General features: G+C 31.6%; 2 protein-coding genes across 9 annotated transcripts in view; both read right to left on the bottom strand.

Annotated features, from left to right (window-relative positions):
- Positions 1 to 9,969: 9,969 nt before the first annotated feature.
- On the bottom strand, positions 9,970 to 12,952 carry LOC132716498 (hemoglobin-3-like). The gene is made up of 4 exons (XM_060699791.1): positions 12,819 to 12,952; positions 11,609 to 11,753; positions 10,897 to 11,119; positions 9,970 to 10,150 (listed from the first exon to the last, which is right to left on the bottom strand). Exons 2-4 carry the CDS (start codon positions 11,734 to 11,736, stop codon positions 9,995 to 9,997), a joined length of 507 nt encoding a protein of 168 aa, XP_060555774.1. The 5' UTR covers positions 11,737 to 11,753; positions 12,819 to 12,952; the 3' UTR covers positions 9,970 to 9,994.
- A 6,031-nt stretch (positions 12,953 to 18,983) lies between these two features.
- The window catches only part of LOC132716497 (hemoglobin-3-like), a 116,887-nt gene continuing 112,504 nt past the window's right edge, over positions 18,984 to 23,366 (bottom strand). For 7 of the 8 annotated variants that reach the window (XM_060699785.1, XM_060699790.1, XM_060699787.1 and 4 more), the window contains exons 2-4: positions 21,094 to 21,238; positions 20,373 to 20,595; positions 18,984 to 19,928 (exon numbers count right to left, since the gene is read on the bottom strand). In XM_060699785.1, coding sequence (XP_060555768.1) covers positions 19,773 to 19,928; positions 20,373 to 20,595; positions 21,094 to 21,221 — 507 coding nt within the window. In that variant the 5' untranslated portion in view covers positions 21,222 to 21,238 and the 3' untranslated portion in view covers positions 18,984 to 19,772. Of the gene's footprint in view, positions 19,929 to 20,372; positions 20,596 to 21,093; positions 21,239 to 22,772; positions 22,862 to 23,366 lie in introns of those variants that run through there. The other variant, XM_060699786.1, reaches the window with a different exon arrangement.

The raw sequence follows: 23,366 nt of genomic DNA, 5'->3' as shown, positions 1-23,366 counted from the left end.
ATATCAAAAATATGCGAAATTTGCGAAATGAAATAAAAGTAATGGAATATTTTTTCCTGCTACTGGGTTGGAAATATTTAACTGATAAACTTTGAATCGAATAAAAATTTTGAATATGAACGCGTCACTTACAATTAACTAAAACATTCGGGACTATTTCTTTTTTATTTGACATTTCACATATTATTGCGCGCCGTCTGAACACGAGAGGTTCTGGATAGGGTTTTGTTTCAATTAAAATAAAAAAAAATCAAACAACAATTGAAATTGAAAACATGATAAATAGAATACCAAACAAGTGTCTGATATTATAAAATTTATCAGGCTCGGCACGAAAAAAAATGAAGAGCTCGGCAGAGCCTCGCCCTTCATTTTTTTTCTTAGCCTTGCCTGATAAATTTTATAATATCAGACACTAGCATGGTATTCTCTATTTATGGTGTGACCTTCTGTATATAATGTATGATTATGTTTTTCCGCTTTTCCGCTATCACAGGGATTTGTACGGTGGCACAAAGGTGATATGTGTGTGTTTTTATTTATCTCGTGGCCACGAGATACTATGTCGTGGCCACGAGATACTATGTCGTGGCCACGAGTTAATAAGTCGTGGCCACGAGATAGCTAAGTCGTGGCCACGAGATACTATGTCGTGGCCACGAGTTACTAAGTCGTGGCCACGAGTTACTAAGTCGTGGCCACGAGATAGCTAAGTCGTGGCCACGAGATACTATGTCGTGGCCACGAGTTACTATGTCGTGGCCACGAGATAGCTAAGTCGTGGCCACGAGATAAATAACCAATCAGATTACACCATTTATATGAATTTCCCTAATTAACTAGACATAGCTATAGTACAAAGATGCCTCTTTTTCACCAGCATGAAAAAATGCCATTTATACATCTTTTTGACTTGTCAATAATTTCACATTTAGCGTCACTGTGACCCTGATTTTTAAAAAATTAACCAGGACTTATTCCTTCTCATGTTTAGCGTCACTGTGACCCTGATTTTTACAAAAATAACCAGGACTTATTCCTTCTCATGTTATCGTATAAACAAAATTAACAGGCCGTAGCACGTACAAACTGACCAATTCGATCACAAACTTGCCCAACAAAGAGCTATAGTAAAAATTAATGTCTGATGGGCCTTGGGGGGTGACTTTCTAATATGATCTTATAGACAAGTTCAAAGTGAATATCTTCAATATTTTCAAAGATTAATAAGTAAGTTGTCAAGTTTAAAAAAATTCATAATATATATAGTGTATTCTGATTGGTTAATTATCTCGTGGCCACGACTTAGCTATCTCGTTCCCACGACTTAGTAACTCGTGGCCACGACATAGTATCTCGTGGCCACGACTTAGCTATCTCGTGGCCACGACTTAGTAACTCGTGGCCACGACATAGTATCTCGTGGCCACGACATAGTATCTCGTGGCCACGACTTAGCTATCTCGTGGCCACGACTTAGTAACTCGTGGCCACGACATAGTATCTCGTGGCCACGACTTAGCTATCTCGTGGCCACGACTTAGTAACTCGTGGCCACGACATAGTATCTCGTGGCCACGACTTAGCTATCTCGTGGCCACGACTTAGTAACTCGTGGCCACGACATAGTATCTCGTGGCCACGACTTAGCTATCTCGTGGCCACGACTTAGTAACTCGTGGCCATGACATAGTATCTCGTGGCCACGACTTAGCTATCTCGTGGCCACGACTTAGTAACTCGTGGCCACGACATAGTATCTCGTGGCCACGACTTAGCTATCTCGTGGCCACGACTTAGTAACTCGTGGCCACGACATAGTATCTCGTGGCCACGACATAGTATCTCGTGGCCACGACTTAGCTATCTCGTGGCCACGACTTAGTAACTCGTGGCCACGACATAGTATCTCGTGGCCACGACTTAGCTATCTCGTGGCCACGACTTAGTTACTCGTGGCCACGACATAGTATCTCGTGGCACATGTCACCTTTGTGCCACCGTAAGAATCTACTACAATCGGTCTTTATTTAAATCTCTCATTAATTTGCGCCGTACGTCCGTCAATTGTCTATTCAACAAGTTTTTTATATAGGGGATGTAACAGCTGTGAAAAGTTTGTAGTGTATCAGTAAATCCCAACAACGGTTATTTCCCTTGATTAGATATGGGAGAGGGTTGGTGTAGCAGACGCTCGGCATTGCTATGCTTATGAAATAATGTTTCTTCCTTGCGTTTATTAAATTTTAGTCAGCCAGATATGGTTTAATTATAAGATATATAGCTTTATTTTAGTACAAATAAATAAGAGCTCGGATGTCATTGATGTACATGAACCTATTAAAAAATTTAAATCACATTTAACAGTACACCGATTTTTCGCTGATTTTTCGAAATTGAAATAAAGTGTCATACCTATCATAGTCCATCACAGTATGAAGTTGGTGAGCTATTGTCAAGACAGTGCATTCCTTAAATTGTGTGCGAATCGTCTCTAAAACATCAAAAACGTGACTGCTCATTTTACATTTTTAAAAATGAATTACAGTATTAATCAAAGTAAATTTTATAGATTTTAAAAAGTGTTATTTATACATTGAAGTATCTTAGATTGAGTGCTTTCTGTTCTAGATATTATATAAGTATTGATTTTTGATAATACTTCTGATTGTCTAAAGATAACCGAATAACATCGCGTGTTTCCGACAATTTATTGAAATGATATTCTATTCAATATAATCAACTGAAATTTAAAGTACTTCTCATATTTTAGTGAAATGATCATTTAAAGAGTGTATGCATAGGGCACTTTGTTGTGTTTTTCTTAATTAAAGCCTTTATATAATACTATATCCACATTGAGGATTAATTAAGGAAGTTATACATTCAATCGACTACCGTAATTACATTTATAGTTGAAAATAAAGATTTATGGCAAAGATCCTATCTAAAGTTAAAAATGATATATACAGTACATTGTACGATGTTATCAGAATTTGGAAATAACCTGGTCACTAAACAATATAATATACTAGACTATTTCAATATTTCCTCTGAGTACTTCTGGAAATAAGACTGAGAATCATATCAACTTAAATGGGATTTCTTTTATAAATAATGCATTTTATTAAAATAGCACTTGAAAATTATTCTAGAATGTAATAATACTAATACAGTTTACATATTATTTACGTATTCGCTGGTTTAATCATTTATAAGACATCATTTTGACTGGTTTGTATAAATAAGAACTGTAACTATGCAAAGACTAAAATGTTTTGAAAGCAGGAGTTGTCTCCAAGCTTCAACCATATTGCAAAAGTAAACGTTTAAGCGTAGAAAACATGTACTAAATGCCTCCTAATAGGAAATCATAATTATGAATAAGACTTAAACTTAGATAACTTGATGATGCATTACTTTAAGCTTACAATATTTAAGAAATTATGAAATTTTAAAATACTTTCAACCTTTTGTTCGGAGAATGCAAAATGCAAGAATAAAAAAATAACAAATACAAAAGAAAGAAAGAAAATAAAAAGCTCTTTACGAGAAAAGGATCTTTTTCAAATTTTATGTCTGTCAATTCCTTAAAATATCGGGAGTCATTGCCGAAACTTATTTTCACTATAATTATATTCTAATTGATAGTGTTGAACATCGCACGAAGACAGAAGATTAAAAATTACTGGTGAAGGAAGATCTCAGACACGTGCATTATTTCAGGCACGAGCTTGCACCTAAGTAAAACCATCGATTCCACAAGTAAGCTGGATAGCTTTTCTCATTTATAACGCTCCTTAGACTGTGGGCTAACGATAATTTTAACTTTTGCTGAAAACCCTGTTCTGTTATTTATAAACAGATTGCCACCCTCACATTTGTAGGTCAATACATGTATTTAGATGCAAATACATTAGTTTGTTTGTCAAATTTTGGGAAACAAACTTTATTTTACTCTAAATGAAACTAATCAATGGAACATATAGATCTATCACGTTGGTTCTTCATGAAATCATTTATTTTTAAGGTAGTTCTGCTCCGATGCATGTTCATCGATGAGAATTATGCGAGAAGAAAATGAATGAGCCAAAACATATTTATTCTCAAACGTTAATTGCATGAATGAAATATTATACTGAAAAGTGCATTGATATATTGCAGCTTTTATAATTAAATAATAAAGAAATAGCAAGTTATCAGTCGGGAATAATTTCATGGTTTTCTGCAAATCAACTCATGTGAAAAATTACTTTAAAAGCATTTTAATAACCGTGCAATTTATTACGTTACACGCTAAATAACGAACTCATCTGTTTTTACTTTTACAAATTGCAAAGTGAGACAGTTTCCTTTACTTTAAGATTAATTACGTGCAAGTAACTCTAGGTTACATAACTTGTCAATATTCGTTGCCGAAACTTTAATTACTTTCCCAGACTGGTGCGGCATTTCTTTCCTATCCATGTATACTCTGTACTCTTCGGTATAAGAAAACACTATTTGCTTTATTTCAAATTATATCAATTGTGAATTTTGCATTTCAGCCTAAGCCATTATCATGACGCTTAATATCTTAAATTGAATTGTCCGTCTTTCAATCTGAACAGAACCATTCCTCAGTTTTATAGAAAATTTCAAAATATATATTGACTGAAGAGCGAGCAGTGCAGACTATGGTAAGACGGACATCACCGGTGTTCCGGCTGATCTTTGTCTGCACTGGTCTCGTGGGTGGAAAATATTGCCACAAGCAGGCTAAGGGTTAAGATAACTTTTTTTGTAAACGTGACATCCAAACGTAACTTACATCGACGAATGTGCTTAAATTTGTAAAATATCCTTTTATAACTGAAATGTAGCGATAGAAGGTTTACTTACACTTTTGAGAAATTGTAATACTAACTTAACGTATATTTGAAAACGAATAAGTTTAAACGCCTAAAAACCCTAAAATGATTACATCTTGCATTCGTTTAATTGATCCTGTTCATGGATGGTAGTACATACAACTAACAAGCTTCCATTCATGCCCTTTATCACCGGCTTAAGCAATACTATAGTAAGTATCATAATGATATGAAAAAGTGAAATTTTAGGTAATTTACATATAAAAATAAAATGTTTATGTTAAATTGTTGGTGCATATAATTTTTTTAAAGTAAAACGTGTGCGTGAAATTTGTTATTGCAATTACAAATAAATTTAGAACAGCTATGTCATTGTTGTAAATTTATGTATCTAGTTTATGTAAAGTCATGAAATTGTTATTGCTGTATGCATGTTTATAATAACATTGTATTTATTAGATACTTTAAAAACATAATACAAAATATATAGCATGTATGAAAACGATGTATTTTAATATTTTAATATTATTACGCTCATTTGTTGACAAAAATGATAGCGGTTTTAAGAGACGCAGACAAATATCTTGTTTATGAAATTTATGAAAACAATTATAGATTTTTATGAATTCTCAACTGCAGACCTCATTCATGTTTAGATATTGAATTCTGCTATAGTCGGTGCTAGGGAGCGTAATTCCACGATCAACCATTGACAGACTCAATCAAACCTAGGCTATGCTGCAACACTATCAATTTTGCCTTGTCAGGCGACCAATTTAAAATTATAATGAAATGAAGACACCTAAAAGTCACCTTGCTCTGTTCATTATACGGCAATGGTTTGCGAAATATGCTTTTGCCTGACAGAATAAGAATTAGTAGTATATGTTACTTCAAGGTAAATAAACATTGATTATTTCATTATACTTATGTTCAAGAAGGTTTCAAAGATGATTTCTCATAGGTTGTAGGAAACGTAGGAGCATTTGGAGAAAACAACTTATTGAGTTTTGTAAGGCCTAATCCAGAAAATATAACAACATTTTTTTGGTCATTATCTCAAGTGATATAGCCATTCTTTGGCGCGCAACATTTTATTTTGATACTTTAAGAATTGCTTATAATAAAATCGTATCTAACTTCCGCGTCGACAAATTTTCTACAAACAATTTTTTTTCGATTGGGACCATTCAGCAGATGCGTGATGACGTAGTATCCTACCATTGGAATATAAGTTTCAGCTGAAAGGAAGTGTTTGCACAACAAACGAAATCATGTGTTTTAATTTTTGTACAATAAAGTTAATTGATTTAAATCTAACTGAAAGCGGGATTTAATATGAAAACTACAACACTTTTTGGTTAATGTTACAATGTTACAGCATTTATTATACATTTAACTTTACGATTGTCGTAAAATAAACGAAATAACGTAAAATTAATTGTAATTCAGAATGTATTCGAAATAATTTAAATTCTGTCGCTCTTATGCTAAAAATTCAAATAGATATTGGTAATTAAATGGCATTGGGGTCATAGAGAAAACGTTGTAATTTATGTAAATTTATTTAAACTGTTAAAAAAAGAAATAATAGTGCTGTTTTATTGACAAAATCTCGTTAGGCGGATCTGTCATTTTAAAGCGTTTAGATCTGCAATAAACTTTAAATAGCTATTCATTTTATGGCATACAATAAAGTAACACATAATCTCTTTTAAATTGTTATTTTAACATATATGAATTGGAAGTGACCTGAATATTTTGTATTATGATTGAACAACCCTATATTTTCTTTGATAGTAAATAGTTACTTTAAGTACAAACTTTTAAGTACGAAAATGTGTACGTCTAGATATGTAATATCATATTTATGATATACTTCGCTTCTTTCAAAATTGCTGCGAGTGATAATATAGATAAAAAAGTGAACTCTCATTTACTATTACTATTAAACGAGACTTAAAATGGATCACTTATTTGTTCATAAATTATCAAACGTTTTTTCTTCTCTCTTAAATTCAAATAACTTGTAACTTGTATACTAGATAAACTATTTCACTCACATATCAACAGGTGTCCGCGTTATAAATCCCATGTTATGTTGAATTCATATAATTATAATGAAAGTCACATGTAAGATGAAAGTAGTTATTGTTATGCAGAACAAATAAGTTTTAGCTTCTCAAACGTTTCTTCTCACTTAAATTCAACTTTTAACAATAATTTGTATACTCCATAAACTAGTTCATTGATAAATTAACAGGTGTGAATTTTCAAAGCTCATGAATAAATCCCATGTTGTTTTGAATTCATATTATTGTACCAATTTGACATATACGTTATTGTTCTGTAGAACAAATGACTTGTATTTTCACAAACATTTTGTTATGTTTCTTACCTACGCCTTAGCAACATTTTTAGATCAAGTGAACGTTTATTGGACTTGATGTACTTTTCTTTGTATTGTTAATCTTGTTAGTAAATACAACATGTTGTTAAAGCAGTTTGGTAATAAAACCATGCCGAATGTATCAAATAAAACATACAGAATATAGTGTAAACGTGTGTCCATATGGTGTGTTGATTATCTGTTATTATAAATTTTTGTTGAGTTTTCAACATTATATTAACTCTGTAAAACCAATTCCTACAAGTGACTCTTCATATTTTATTTCTGGTTTTGTTAAGATTGGCTCGAACTTACACTATTGTCTAAAGGTTCGAGACTATTTAACTGTTTTAAGTGAAAAAATAACGAAATTCGGAGGAGATAAATAGTTCAAATCCTAATTTACAAAATATATATCTTGTTTAAAATGTACTGGACAATATCTATCGTTTAGATTGAATGTCTTTATAAACATCAAATACAACTTAACGTTCTTTCTTTATGATATAATAAAAAATAAAACTGCATAAAGTTTACATAATATATTTTATTTCAAATGTTCAAACATATAACAATATTAAAAGAATAATACTATTTTCATACATGTATACCATTAACCATAATTTGATTATATGCAAACATATTTTTTACAAATATAACACAGAAATTATTATATAATATTATATATACTTAATCAGAACAAGGTGATACTATTTTTATTGCGTAATTTAAAACTGCACTATACGTCACTTCCTGTTTTTCGAATAAGCGTTACGATCTCTATGCCATAGGACATGTACCAAAAATGCTTACGTTTCTAATCTTTGTACCAATACAAATAACATATTATTAAATAAGCACACCCTTCTTAATTTGTAACAAGTGTTCGTGAACACATTCGATAACAACATCGTAAACACAGGACAATTCACATGTGTTAACATTCCTTTTTTTAAAAATCTTTTTTAGACCCATTATGCCTCAGAAATGCTTATATTTTTATTTCTGAAAAGCTTTATATATCATATGTCCTGATATAGTTTCGTCCAATAAATCTGAATCATATTTTGCTTCTGTTGCTTTCTGAAAACTAGTACCTTTATATTGATTTAGTATTTTGTATGGGAGTCAAAATACTACTTTGTTTACATTGTTCTTACGAATAATTTCATTCAGCACTACTTTCTTTCATGTAATAAGCTTCTTACACACTTAAAAACCATTATTCAAACATTATTAAGCAGATGTTTGCCCTTCCTTAAAAGGAAACATTTATTTGTTTCTGAGACATACACTGGCTTTAAATTTGCATAAAGAATGAATTAAAATGATACCAAGTTATCGTACAAAAATATATACATTGAAAATGATGTAAGGCAAAAATGTTAATAATAAGAAAAATACAACTGTAGCAACCAATCAAAATGACGGACCTGAGAACTATGAACATACCCCATTATTATACATTGTATTTTCAATACATACTTTCACCTACCATTATCTAATAGCACACAAAGCAATATATGTAGACGAAAACCCAGAAAGGCAGCCCAAAACAGAAAATGGAAAACGTTGCTGGCTTGGTTTGATTAAGCTTGTTTGTGGACGAGAGTAAATGGCATATGCAAGCAACCGCTAACACCCCAAGCACTGGATTTAGCAACACATAAAATGGTGATTAATTTAGAATTTTCAATACATTTGTTCAATCTAAATTCTACTGCTATACTTGAATGTATTTATGTATATAAATAATCTAAATTCAATAAAAATTACTTTTAAATGTAACTAGGCCAAAGGCGGCCTTTGCGATATATAGACATAAAATGAAAGGAAAACGATTTAGAAGTGAAAAACCTTTCATTTGCAACTAAACTAAATATACCAAAGTTTAGTCATAAAACATTAATATTCGTACCATTTCTTGGATAAAAATAACTTGCGAGTATATTTATAACTTTTGGGTATTTTAAAAAGAATTATGCTGTAGAGTTTCAAACAATTATGCATTAAACTTAACACACTCATATTTTCAAAATTGTTCTAACAACAATGAATGGTTATCAAAACATACACAATATAGGATTTCATATATCTTTGGTTTTAATCATCATTAAAGTAAAACTGACTGTTAAAATGGTAGCGGATATATGAACTTAGCAATGTGGTAAGTATAAAAATATGAACAAATGGGAGGATCCCTCAACAGCAAAACAAAAAAAAAACAGAACCTGGTTGTTGAAAATTGCACACTTGGTTTGAATCTGTTCTCAAGTGGTGCAACACCTCTCACAAACATCTCACAGACCCTAGCACCGATTTGAGAGGTATTCAATCCTCTGAAAGTATTGGAATCAATGATCCCGACAGACAAGAACAAATGTAATGAAAAATATAATGAAAAACTAAAGTCAGGCCAGCCCTTACTTGCTTGTCTGACCTGTCCAATAAGACTACTCAGGGTTGTCAACCAAGTTTCAGCATCTTATTTTATTAAAATCAAAATCACCCACTTTTCTAGTAGGCAGTTCCAAGGTCAAAGTAAGACAAATCAATTATTTAAAATCAAACAGAATGTTAATATAATGTCATTAAAATAGAGTTGTACCCAACAATTAATCTACCAATTAGATTTATAACTAATATAAAAAACATGTTATACAAATATATGTGCAAACCATCTCTTTTGTCTAAATATTCCAACAGTGTTATGTGCTGGCGCTTTCTATACTACTGCATCCTCCCCTATCATTTTTCAAGTAGCTTTATCATTCGTTTGCGAGTCTAACTCGTCCATGTGTTTACCAATAACATCTTCAAGAACTTTTACTGTCTTCACCCAGGCATTTACCGTCAGCTCATCCATTTCCATTTTACTTTGTGCGAAGTTAAGGAATAATCTAAAAGCCTCCTGAAAATTTGAAAAAATGAAAGTTTAAATTTTTGTCCCTTTACTTGTTGGTTTTATAGTCCTCAACAAAACACGCCTTGCTTTTGATAATTCATCATTACTTATTTATAATCATATTTTATTTCATTTCGAAAAATCCCAGTGTTATATACTTTTATGCTACTTTATTCGTTAGTAAGTAGTTTGAGAGTATGAAAATGTCATTCAAAACTTCTCACAAATCTAAAATGTTTAGAAAATCAAAACTTTAGGTCTGCCCGTAAGTGTCTTGTCCGTTATTCAAAGATTCGGTCAAGTAACCAAAGGATTGTCGTTGGGTCAAAGCACCATAAATAACATTTTTCACGCTAAGCTCGGGTTAGTTCAAGGAAAAAAATGAAATTGTGTCTATAAGCATTTAGTTCCTCTTCGAATCAAACTAAAAAAATCTGAATTAACTAAAGCTTTGTCATATTAATGAAAAATTAAAATAATTGTAGCGTGCCTAACATATTAAAAAACAGAATATCTTTTTAAATTATATTCTAAATGTTTTTTTTTATTTTAATGCAAAAGCATAACGAAAAGTAAAATTAAAATCAAATGATAGCATAACACTTACATTTCACATCGACAAATATTAACATTTTCGTTACTTGTAACATTGATGTTAACCTACTTGTTAGATTTGTCCTGTAAAAAGGTGTATTACTTTTTCTTAAATGTCACTACACAAGGAATTCCTTGATAATATCAAATGGTTTTACCTTGAAATGCTCTATCCGAATCTCTCTTCTAAAATGATTGGCAGTTAGCTTATGAACCAGGACAACTAGGCAATCTAGATCGTCTAAATTATCAACAAATGAGGTAATGCCATGTTTAAAGTTGATTGCATGTGCACGAAGCTTGGCTGATGTCCGGATTTCTTCCATTTTCATGCCATTAAATGATTTGAAAAACTTTCGTACATCTGGATCCTCGATCAATCTGTATCATAATACATAAAAAGTAATTATGTCAGATCATGCATAAGTCCATTTGTAAATGAATTACAAGTTATACGGAAAATAAATGTTCACCAGAGGGCGACTGTATACAAAAAAACAACATTACTTAGAAAATCTTTAACAAACGGCGTACTATTTGAAGAACCTAGCATGTTTAAAAATTGATGCATCATGTTACCAATCAACCAAAATTGGCCAATACTTTCCTACATTATAATGCAAACATCCAAAGTAAAGTATCATGAGTTTTGCTTAGTTATTTACGCATCTATGAATACAAAAAATGGATAAGATTTCCTCAATGCAACGCTATATACCTAAAAGTATGTAAAAGTTTGCATACTTGCTAAACCTGCATATGTAAGGGTTTGTGTTATCTATTTCTATGTTAATGTTTCTACAAACTATGTTTATATGTCAAACAAGGTTGAGCAACTAATATGAAGAAGCTTTATACATATATACATACATGCCATAAAACTCTGGTCCATATGTTTTCCAGGAGGCTGTCAATTTACCCCAGCTTTCTCGAATAGCTGCAACCTCTTTTCCTGTCAACCCAGTTCCAGGATCAGGGGTGTCTGGGTTGTCTCCCATATTATGTTCGTTTTAATCTGAAAGTAGATTGATATTTTCAGTGTAACATAAGGGAAAATGAGTATGATTTTGTTTCTCAAGTTTCTTATATTTAGATATTTCACAAAATGGTCAGCTATGTAACATGAGAGTGTAATCGGTACAACACATGTAATCTAGATGATTATATTAAATATGATTATTTTATCTTTATCATCATTTTCACTTCGATGTATATGTGTAAACACATATTTTGTATTTATAAGTTAATAAAAGAAAGGTCAAAGTAATGTTAAAGAAGAAGAAATCTAGAGAAAAGACAACTGGGTATCAGTTACTCAAGGAAATTTTACTATTGTCGTCATTTTTGAGTTCCTTTTTGTACCCTTATCATAAATCTTGGAGCATGACACATTTATCTTTGGATTAGAGTGCTCCGCGTTAAGCACGTGATATTAATGTCAAAGATTTAAAACACTTTCACGCACTTTCTTAATTTTTCTATCCGACCATAAAGGAAATACGATAATCCCATGGACATATTTTGTTCTGCTCTTTGACTTGGTCTAACCAATTTAAATGCTAAAGTATAAATGATTTTTTTCCCGAATAATCTTTAATGAAGTGCATGGTTATTTAAAGAAGTAATTAAAATAAATTAAAGTCACTCGCTTCGATAAAAAAGCGAAAAAAAAAACCCGAACCAAACACCCCCCTTTAAAAAAAAAAGGAAAAAAAAAAAAAGAAAAAGAAAAGAAAAAAAAAGGTTCTGCAAGTTCTACAAGTCAGTGCAATGATCACATAATGCAGATATCAACCCAATAATTTGTTTTTTTAATACACATAAGAACAAAAACAAAATGAGTAAGGAAGTTAGGTAGGCTACATTGTAGTAATTCTAGTAAATTGTAAAACATACAAAAAATATCCCTATCTTCAAATATCTATTAACATTTAGAAGTTAAATTTTTAGAATAATAACTTTCGTGTTTAACCTAAGAATAAATAATGCTTTGCAGTATAACGTCAAAACATTTCGTTTCTTTGAAAAGATTTATGATATGAAACTGAAATAAACTTTATATAGATAAAATAGCACATACCGCTAAGATATCCAAATGTATAATAAATATTTCAACAAAACGAAAGGACTTTGATACTGATATACTGCACTTATCTATGAAATTTCACCATGCACGAACCTTTAAAACCTATGAGTAACTCGGTTACATGGTTTCATATGTATTTAGATAATTACATAATACAAGGTAATTTGTTTTTTATTTGATGCACGTTGAAAAGTGCCACGTCCTGTTAAAAATAAAAACATTACGCAATTTTATCAAAAATTTCTGCTCGTCACTAGCTTTTTTTTTATGAAATATCAAGATAGAAATATTTGTGGGATATCATTTATCAATTCTCGGTGTTGACATTAGGTTTTTCGTAAGGTAAATTCAAACATACTTTGCATGCAAAGATCGTTTCATGATAATTCTTTAAGGTCTACGTGCATAGAGATTACGGTATTTAATTGGTAATCATTTTAAAACAGTGACTTTGCAAAATGATAGATCATGCGTATAAACTGCACAAAGTGATAGCAGCGTCGTGCAGAAATATTTTGATTGAATTCGTGCGATAATCCAGTGAGATATGTCAACTGTCATTTATGTGAGATAGCACAATGAGATATGCTATGTGAGATATGTACGATAGCCTAGTGAGATATGCTCAGTGAGATAAGTGCGATAGCCCAGTAAGATATGCCCAGTAAGATAAGTGCGATAGCCCAGTGAGATATGCCAAGTGAGATAAGTGCGATAGCCCAGTAAGATATGCCAAGTAAGATAAGTGCGATAGCCCAGTGAGATATGCCCAGTGAGATAAGTGCGATAGCCTAGTAAGATATGACCAGTGAGATAAGTGCGATAGCCCAGTAAGATATGCCCAGTGAGATAAGTGCGATAGCCCAGTAAGATATGCCCAGTGAGATAAGTGCGATAGCCCAGTGAGATATGCTCAGTGAGATATGGTGATAGCCAGTAAGATATGCTTAGTGAGATAAGTGCGATAGCCAGTGAGATATGCTCAATGAGATATGTACGATAGCCTAGTGAGATATGCTCAGTGAGATATGTGTGATAGCCCAGTAAGATATGCCCAGTGAGATAAGTGCGATAGCCTAGTAAGATATGCCCAGTGAGATAAGTGCGATAGCCCAGTGAGATATGCCTAGTTAGATAAGTGCGAATAGCCCAGTAAGATATGCCCAGTGAGATAAGTGCGATAGCCCAGTAAGATATGCCCAGTGAGATAAGTGCGATAGCCCAGTAAGATATGCCCAGTGTGATAAGTGCGATAGCCCAGTGAGATATGCTCAGTGAGATAATGTGTGATAGCCCAGTAAGATATGTCCAGTGAGATAAGTGCGATAGCCCAGTGAGATATGCCCAGTGAGATAAGTGCAATAGCCCTGTAAGATATGCTCAGTGAGATATGTGCGATAGCCTAGTAAGATATGTTCAGTGAGATATGCGTTATAGCCCAGTAAGATATGCCCAGTGAGATAAGAGCGATAGCCCATTAAGATATGCCCAGTGAGATAAGTGCGATAGCCCTGTAAGATATGCTCAGTGAGATATGTGCGATAGCCTAGTAAGATATGTTCAGTGAGATATGCGTGATATCCCAGTGAGATGTGTGCGAAAGCCCGATGAAATATGCTCAGTAAGATATGCTTAGTGATATATGTGTGATAGCCCGGTGAGATATGCTTAGTGAGATATGTGCGATAGCCCAGTGGTATATGCCCAGTCAGAGAGGTAGGATATGCCGCCTACTTATTGATCCCTCTGGCCTTATTGAGTATACTGCCAAATTACTACTACTATCAGTACTGATGGAACAATATGTTTGACCAAGTATATGTATAATTAAGGCTTTTATTTTTTTACTTCATAGATGTAACTCTTCTTGCACGATTGTTTATATCTAACATCATGTAAATTATTTGAAACCAATTTAACCCACCCCACCCCATAGCTCAAGCTTGTAAAATCTATATGATATATTTCAACTGCTCTAATAACAGTAATTTTAAGTTTTATCAGTCACTTTTTCATAGTAGAACTTTGAGCAAATAACAACTGTAACATGAACAATACTAATCAATTATAAAACATTGTTAACTATGGCCTATTGATGTTGCAGTGTATGATAAAATGCGGGAACATTCTCGAAATGTTAACAGAAGAATCGTTATGTTTTGAATGAATTGTTTACGGCAGTGTGCTTGCATTCGTTTTTTGCTAAATAATTTGATAATACGTTTTGATATTTTTCTCTGTTTTGATATATAAATAAATATAAAATAATGAGTTAAGCAGGTGAGGAACACACGTACAACACCAGGTCAACTTTAAAAAGTTTTTATTGGCTACTAGTTTCGAGTAATACAATACTCTTCATCAGGCTTAAAAAAATATCAAATTCTAACTACTGAAGTACTGTTATTTAGGGATACATTTTTGTGTTTTGTTACTATAAATAGAAGTATTGTTGCTAATAATAGATATAGTTTTGGCAATGTTCCAACGAGCTTATCATTAAGTATATCATGTATATTGTTTGAATAAAAAAGGATCACAAGTTAAATTATGTTTTGTTAAATACCCCATTAATCTGTCCAATGTTTATAATGAGTTCGTTTGTTTCACTAAACATACCATACTCATCTTGGCAAACTGTTTCTGTACTAGACGATAGGGAGGGTTTCTCAAAATTTGTAGTTGGTGTTGTTGGTCTGCTATGCTTTGGAGTAGGTGGTATCGGCGAGATTGGTGTAGGAATCAAGATGTGTGTTGGTGGCAGTTCTACATTTGATTTGGATGGTCTCTTTTTGTTGAATTTCAAAGATGGTGTCCCTGTCTTGCCCATAACAATTCGAAATTTTTGAGTTTTCATAAGAGTTTTTGTGGTAGTTTGGTTGTTGATGACTGGAAAGGTGATTTTGGCTTTAGGTTTTTCGTCTGGTACTTCTACTGTTTTGAAAACTTTCTCTGGAAATCCATGCTGTTTGATGCTATGTTTCCTTATGTATGATTTTTGCTTGAAAGTCTTTGAACACCATGAACATTCAAATCTTGTTGTATTATTTTCATGTGTCGTTATGTGTTTGTATCGCTGTTGTTTTGTTGTGCCTACATAGCCAAATGTATCACACAAGATCTCGTTCCAAAATAAAAAGGGATTGTCCAATCAGTCCCTCAATAGGTTTTTTTTGTGCAAATATTAAGGTTATTTTACACAAATGTGAAAAATATATTAAAAAGGTGAGTCTATTTCATTCAATTTAATTGAAAATTTGATATAAAACATTGAATAAATACATATAACAAACATTCTGTCCGATCGAGTGAACAAAATAGGGAAACATCTTATTTTGTTCGATCGATCAAACAAACTTTCTTTTCATTACCAAAACTTGTTTTTCAAATGAAAAAAATAAACATTTTGTTCGATTGATCGAACAAAAAATGTTCAGACACTGTTTTGGTAAATTTGTACTAAAATATAACAAACATTTTGTCCGATTAATCGAAACAAATATTTTGTTCGATCGATCGAACAAAAAAGCAATACATCGATCTATATATCTGTCGATCGAATCAAATTTCATTTCATTACAAAACCTTGTTAAATCCAATGAAAACAAATATATATATATTGTTCGATCGATCAAACAAAAAGGGCAAACATCTTACCAGTTTGTTCGATCGATCGAACAAAATTTCTTTTCATTACCAAAACTTGTTGATTTAATATAAACATTTTGTTCGATCGATCGAACAAAATTTCTTTTCGTTGCCAAAACTTGTTAATTTAAAATACACATTTTGTTCGATCGATCGAACAAAAATGTTCAGACACTGTATTGGTTAATTTGTACTAAAAACACAAACATTTTGTTCGATCGATATAACAAATATTGTATTCAATCGAGGTTCATTATTTTACAAACGTTTCTTCTTTTCTAAATTCAAATTACTTGTTTCAAATAATTTATATACCCCATAAACTATTTCATTCATACGAGTATTTTAACAGATGTGAACTTTTTAAGCTAGTTAATAAATCCTATGTTCTGTTGAATTCATATAATTATAGTAAATGTCACATATAAGATGAAAGTAGTTATTGTACTGCAGAACAAATAAGTTGTAACTTCACAAACAGTTTCTTATCTAAGCCTTATCAAATGAACTTTTATTGGACTTGATGTACTTTTCTTTGTAAAGTTTATCTTGTTAATAAATTCATTTCGCTACACAGCTTGGTAATAAAACCATGCCGAATGTATCAAATAAATCATACAGAATATAGTTTGTAAACGTGGGCCAATATGATAATTATGTATAAGTATTATCTGCTATAATAGCTTTTTGTCGAGTTTTCAACATAATATTAACTTTTTAAAAGCATAGGCACAAATGATTTTTCCCCATTCTGTCTTTAGTTTTGTTAAGAATGGATCGAAGTTACCCTATTATCTAAATATCCGAGATTATTTAACTGATTTTTACTGAAACAAATGACGAAAATCGTAGGAGATAATTAGTTCAAATCGTTATTACAAAATATATATCTTGCTTAAAAAAGTGGTGGACAATACCCACGTTCTAGATTGAATGTCTTTATTAACGTCAAACACATCTTAATGTTCTTTCTTTATAATATAATAAAAACAAAACTGCATAAAGTTTACATTATATATTTTATTTCAAATGTTCAAACATATAACAATATTAAAAGAATAATACTATTTTCATACATGTATACCATTAACCATAATTTAATCATATGCAAGGATATCTTTTTACAAATATAACTCAGATATTAATATATATACACATACTAAATCAGAACAAGGTGATACTATTTTTATTACATAATTTAAAGCTGTTCCTTGCGTCACTTCCTGTTTTGCGAATAAGCGTAACCATCTCTATGCCATAGGACAAGTATCAAGAAATGCTTACGACTTCAATCTTTGTATCAATACAGGTTACATATTCCTGAATAAGCACAGCCTACCATATTAGTTTCAAGTGTTCGTGAACACATTTTATAATTTGATAACAACAACCTAATGGTAAACACAGGACAAGTCACAAATTTTGACATTGATTTTATAAGTATCTTGTTTTAATAACCTATTACGCCCCAGAAATGCTTTTATTTTTATTTCTCAAAAGCTTTTATATTTGATGTCCTGATATAGCTTCGAAAATGTTACTCTTAACTCATTGTCCAATAAATCTGAATAATATTTTGCTTTTCTTGCTTTTTTAAAATTACAGTTATAGTGATTTAGTATTTTGTATGGAAATCAAAATAATACCTTGTTTTCATAACGCATAATTTCACAGTCAGTGCTACTTTAAATTTCATCAAGTAATAAACATCTAACATATCTAAAACAACATAATAAATCTCACGTTTGCCCTTTCTAAAGAAGGAAACATTTATTTGTTTCTGATGCATATAATGGCTTAAAATTTGCATAAATAATGAATAGAAACGTTTCTTAATTGTTGTACATAAAATGCATACATTGAAAATGATGTCAGACAAAATATTTTGATAATAATAAAAATACAACTGTATCAACCAATCAAAATGTGGACCTGAGAACAATGAACATACCCCGTTATTACACATTGTATTTTCAATACACCTACCATTATCTAACTGCACACAAATGAATATATGCAAATGAATACCCAGAATGGTCACCAAACACTGAAAATTTGCAAACATTAGTTCGGTTTGATAAAAATTGTTTGTGGACAAGAGGTAATGGCATATGCAAACAACCGTCCATGCCCCAAAGCATTGGATTTAGAAACCATAGAAATGGTGATTTACTTAGAATTTTCAAATACCTTTGTTCAATCTAAATTCTACTGCTATACTTGAACATATTTATGTATATAAATAATCTAAATTCAATAAAAATTAATTTTTTAAATGTAAGTAGGCCAAAGACGGTCTTCGCAATATATAGACATAAAATTATTATTATATTATAAAATTATTTGCAAAAATCTAAATATACCAAAGTTTATCCATAAAACACTAATATTCATGTCATTTCTCGGAAAAAAATAACTTGCGAGACTTAATATCTTTTGGGTTATATTGAGAAAAGAATTATGCTGTAGAGGTTCAAACAATTATGCATTAAACTTAACACAGTCAGCGGATATATGGACTAAGCAATGTGGTAAGTATAAAAATATGAACAAGTGGGGTGATCCCTCAACAGCAAAAACAACAAAAAACAGATACTAGAAGTTGAAAATCGCAGACAATGTTTTGAGTCTGTTTTCAAGTGGTGCAACACCTCACAAACCTCTCACAAACCTAAGCACTGGCTGAAGAGGTATTCAATCCTCAACACTATGAAAGTTTTGGAATCAGTGATCCCGATAGACCAGAAAAATGTAATAACATATAAATGAAAAACTAAAGTCAGGTCAGCCCTAACTTGCATGCCTGGCTGGTCCGATAAGACTTCTCAGAGTTGTCTACCAAGTTTCTGCATCTTCGTTTTTATTAAAATCAAAATCACCCGCTTTTCTCATAGTCAGTATCATGTTCAAAGTTAGACACACCAATTATTTTAAATTAAACCGAATGTCAATAAAGTGTCATAAAATTGAATTGTAGCCAGTATTAAATCCTAAAAATCAGGTTTATAACTAATATAAAAATATGTGATACAAATATATGTGCAAACTATCTCTGTCAACTGCGTCATAGAATTTGAATATTCCAACAAATTTCAACTGCATTAACACCTTCTTGTATATTCTCCATAAACGATATACAATATCAAAAATATAAATCAAGGTAACAAAAATTTTAAACGTTATCAAAGGTTAATTTATGATAACGAAGAAGACAAACACATTGAAACTGCGAACATAGTGGTATGTCCTGACGCTTGCTTTACACTTAGTCCGTATTATTGCATCCTTCCCTATCATATTTCAAGTAGCTTTATCATTCGTTTGCGAGTCTAACTCGTCCATGTGTTTACCAATAACATCTTCAAGAACTTTTACTGTTTTCACCCAGGCATTTACCGTCAGCTCGTCCATTTTCATTTTACTTTGTGCGAAGATAAGGAATAATCTAAAAGCCTCCTGAAAATTTGAAAAATATAAGTGTTTTTTATCCCAGTACATGTTGTTTTTGTATTTCTCAACAAAACACGCCTTACTTTTGATACTTCATCATTAGTTATTTATAATCATATTTTATTTCATTTCGATATATCCCAGTGTTGCATGCTGCCATGCTATTTTATTCATTAGTAAGTAGTTTGAGTGTATGAAAGAGTCATTCAAAGCTTCTCACAAAGCTAAAATTTCTAGCAAATCAAATTTTTAAGGGTCCGTTTTTTAAGCTTTAACGGCCTAGTAATTAAGGATTGGTGGCCGTTTGGGTTCTAAGTCCGTTAGGGACAAGCTGTTGTTTCCTTGTCAAGACACTTTTCACGCTTTGTTCGGGTTCGTTCCAGGAAAATAAATGAAATTGTGTCATCTCTTCACACTGAGTTTTTTTTAATAAGTAACAAATTATTTTACCTTGAATTGCTCTACCCGAATTTCTCTTCTAAAATGATTGGCAGTCAGCTTATGAACCAGGACAACTAAGCAATCTAGATCGTCTAAATTATCAACAAATGAGGTAATGCCATGTTTAAAGTTGATTGCATGTGCACGAAGCTTGGCTGATGTCCGGATTTCTTCCATTTTCATGCCATTGAATGCTTTGAAAAACTTTCGTATATTTGGATCCTCGAACAATCTGAATCAAATAATTATCAGATCATGCATAAGTCCATTTGTAAAATTATTTACGAATTATAATAAAATAAACGTTCAGGAAAATGTGCCTCTATACAAAAACATTACTTACAAAATGTAGAACAAACGGTGTACTATTTGAAGAAACCAACATAGTTAATAGTATTGAATAATCATGTTACCAATCAAACAAAATTGGCCAATACTTTCCTACATTATAATGCATACATCCGAAGTAAAGTATCATGAGTTTTGCTTAGTTATTTACGCATCCATGATTACCAAAACTGGATGACATTCCCTTAATGCAACGCTATGTACCTAAATGTAAAAGTTTTGTATGAAATACTTGCTAAACCTGCAGATGATAGGTTTCTTCAAACTATTTTTATTGTCAAGTTTCCTTCAAACAATATTTATGTCAAGGTTTCTAGAAACTATATTTATGTCAAGGTTTCTAAAAACTATATTGATGAAGTTTGAGAAGCATTATACATACATGCCAAAAAACTCCGGTCCATTTGTTTTCCAGGAGGCTGTCAATTTACCCCAGCTTTCTCGTATAGCCGCAACCTCTTTTCCTGTCAACCCAGTTACAGGATCAGGGGTGTCTGGGTTGTCTCCCATTTTAACGTCGCTTTAATCTGAAAGTAGATGGATATTTTCAGTGTAACGTAAGGGAAAATTAGTTTTTCAAATTTCGTGATTTTGTACAGTTCACAAAATGGTCAGCTATGTAACATGAGAATACAATCGGTTCAACACAAGTAATCAAAATGATTCAAATTAATTATAAATTGTTTGATCTGTATCATCATTTTCACTTCGGTGTACATGTGTTAAAGCTGCAGGCCTGCAGATGAGCCAGCATATTAAAATAAATCAAAACTGAGATAAATGTATTATAATTTTAAGAAAGGTAAAAGCATTCAAGATCCAAGTTATACCGGTATTTTACATGTGATGTGCCGTTTAAGATTGATTTTGCAGTATTTCATCACCATATTTCTACTGCGTTACTAACGCAGTACGGGCTGTTTTTGCATATGTTGACCACTTTTTTGGTAGCTTTCTTGGATCGAAAGTGCCGATTGCAATATTTAAATTGCTTTATTTGTTCAACTCGAAATATCTTACTATTAAATTCATTTACAAAATTTTCATGAAAATAAACATGAATCTGGAGGCGTGCTGCTTTAACACTAATAGCATATAAACACTTAAGAACACATACAATTTTTTTATTTATGATTTAATAAAAGAAAGGTCAAAGCAATGAAAAAGAAGGAAAAATCAAGGGAAAAGACAACTGGGCATCATTACTCAAACAAATTGTACTATAGTCGTCATTTTTTAGAATCAATATCTGTTCTAGTTTGCCTTTTTGTACCCTTATCAGAAATCTCGGAGCATGACACCAGAAGGCACATTTATTCATAACTGGACAAATTTGTCTTTGGCTTAGAGTACTCCGTATTAAGCACGCGATATTAATGTCAAAGATTTAAACCACTTTGACACACTTTCTTAATATCTTTTGATATCAATAAAAAATAAGATGATCCGTTAGCCATACTTTGTTCTGCTCTTTGACTAGGTCTAACCAATTTGAATGCTAAGGTATCAATGTTTTTGTTTCCAAATAATCTTTAATAATGTGCATGGCTATTTAAAGAAATAATGAAAATAAATCTAAGTCACACGCTTCGATAAAAAAGCGAAAAAACCGAACCAAACACCGCATCCCCTTCAAGAAAAATAAAAATAAAAAATAATGAAACAAAAGAAAAAGAAAAGAAAAAAAGGGATTTGCAAGTTCTACAAGGCAATGCGATGATCACATAATGCATATACCAGCCCATTGCCTTTGATATCAGATAACATTATGTCAATAATTTGTATTTTTAATACACATAAAAACAAAAACAAAATTAATCTGATTAAGGAAGTTTTGTAGACTACATTGTAGTAATTCTAGTAAATTGTAAAACATACAAAAATATCCATGTCTTCAAATATCTAGTTACACAAATGTTTGCAATAATATTTTCAACATTCGTGTTTAACCTAAGAACAAATAATGCTTGCAGTATTAAGTCAATACCTTTCTTTCCTTTGAAAAGATACATTTATTATATGAAACTGAAGCAAACTTTATATAGATAAAATATCACATACCGCTAAGATATCCAAATGTAAAATGAAGAGTTTAACAAAACGAAAGGACTTTGATACTGATATACTACTTTTATCTATGAAATTTCACCATGTACGAACCTTTAAAACCTAGGAGTAACTCGGTTACATGGTTTCATATGTATTCAGATAATTTAATGTGTTTTTCTTATTTGAAAGTTGATAAAAAAAACAACAACTTAAAGTGTGTTTTGTTTTTCTAAACGTTTATCGCATATCAATAATATCTCGGTTACTAAAGTATAATCTAAAATTAATTTCAGTATTATTTAAATGCACATTACGCTTCAGAAACAAATAAATTTTTACTTCTTTAGAAAGATCAAACATGATTTTTATTATGTTAAAAATATGGTTTACAGAATATTAAATGCTTGTTACCTGAAGAAAATAGCAATAACCGTGAAACATTTTGTCAGGAATGTAGCAAAATGTAAACAAAGTAGTATTTTGACTTCCATTCAAATAACTGTACTTGCGACCGATGACAAAGATGGTTTTGGTAATTGGCCAATAAATAACTTTTTTGGATACTTTTAAAGTATATCAAAATTTAAAAAAAAAAAAAAATGAAAA

Source organism: Ruditapes philippinarum, unplaced genomic scaffold, assembly GCF_026571515.1.
Source record: "Ruditapes philippinarum isolate M1 unplaced genomic scaffold, ASM2657151v2 ctg757_1_1_1_1, whole genome shotgun sequence".
Taxonomy (NCBI): domain Eukaryota; kingdom Metazoa; phylum Mollusca; class Bivalvia; order Venerida; family Veneridae; genus Ruditapes; species Ruditapes philippinarum.
This window is presented reverse-complemented; position numbering and strand designations above follow the sequence as displayed.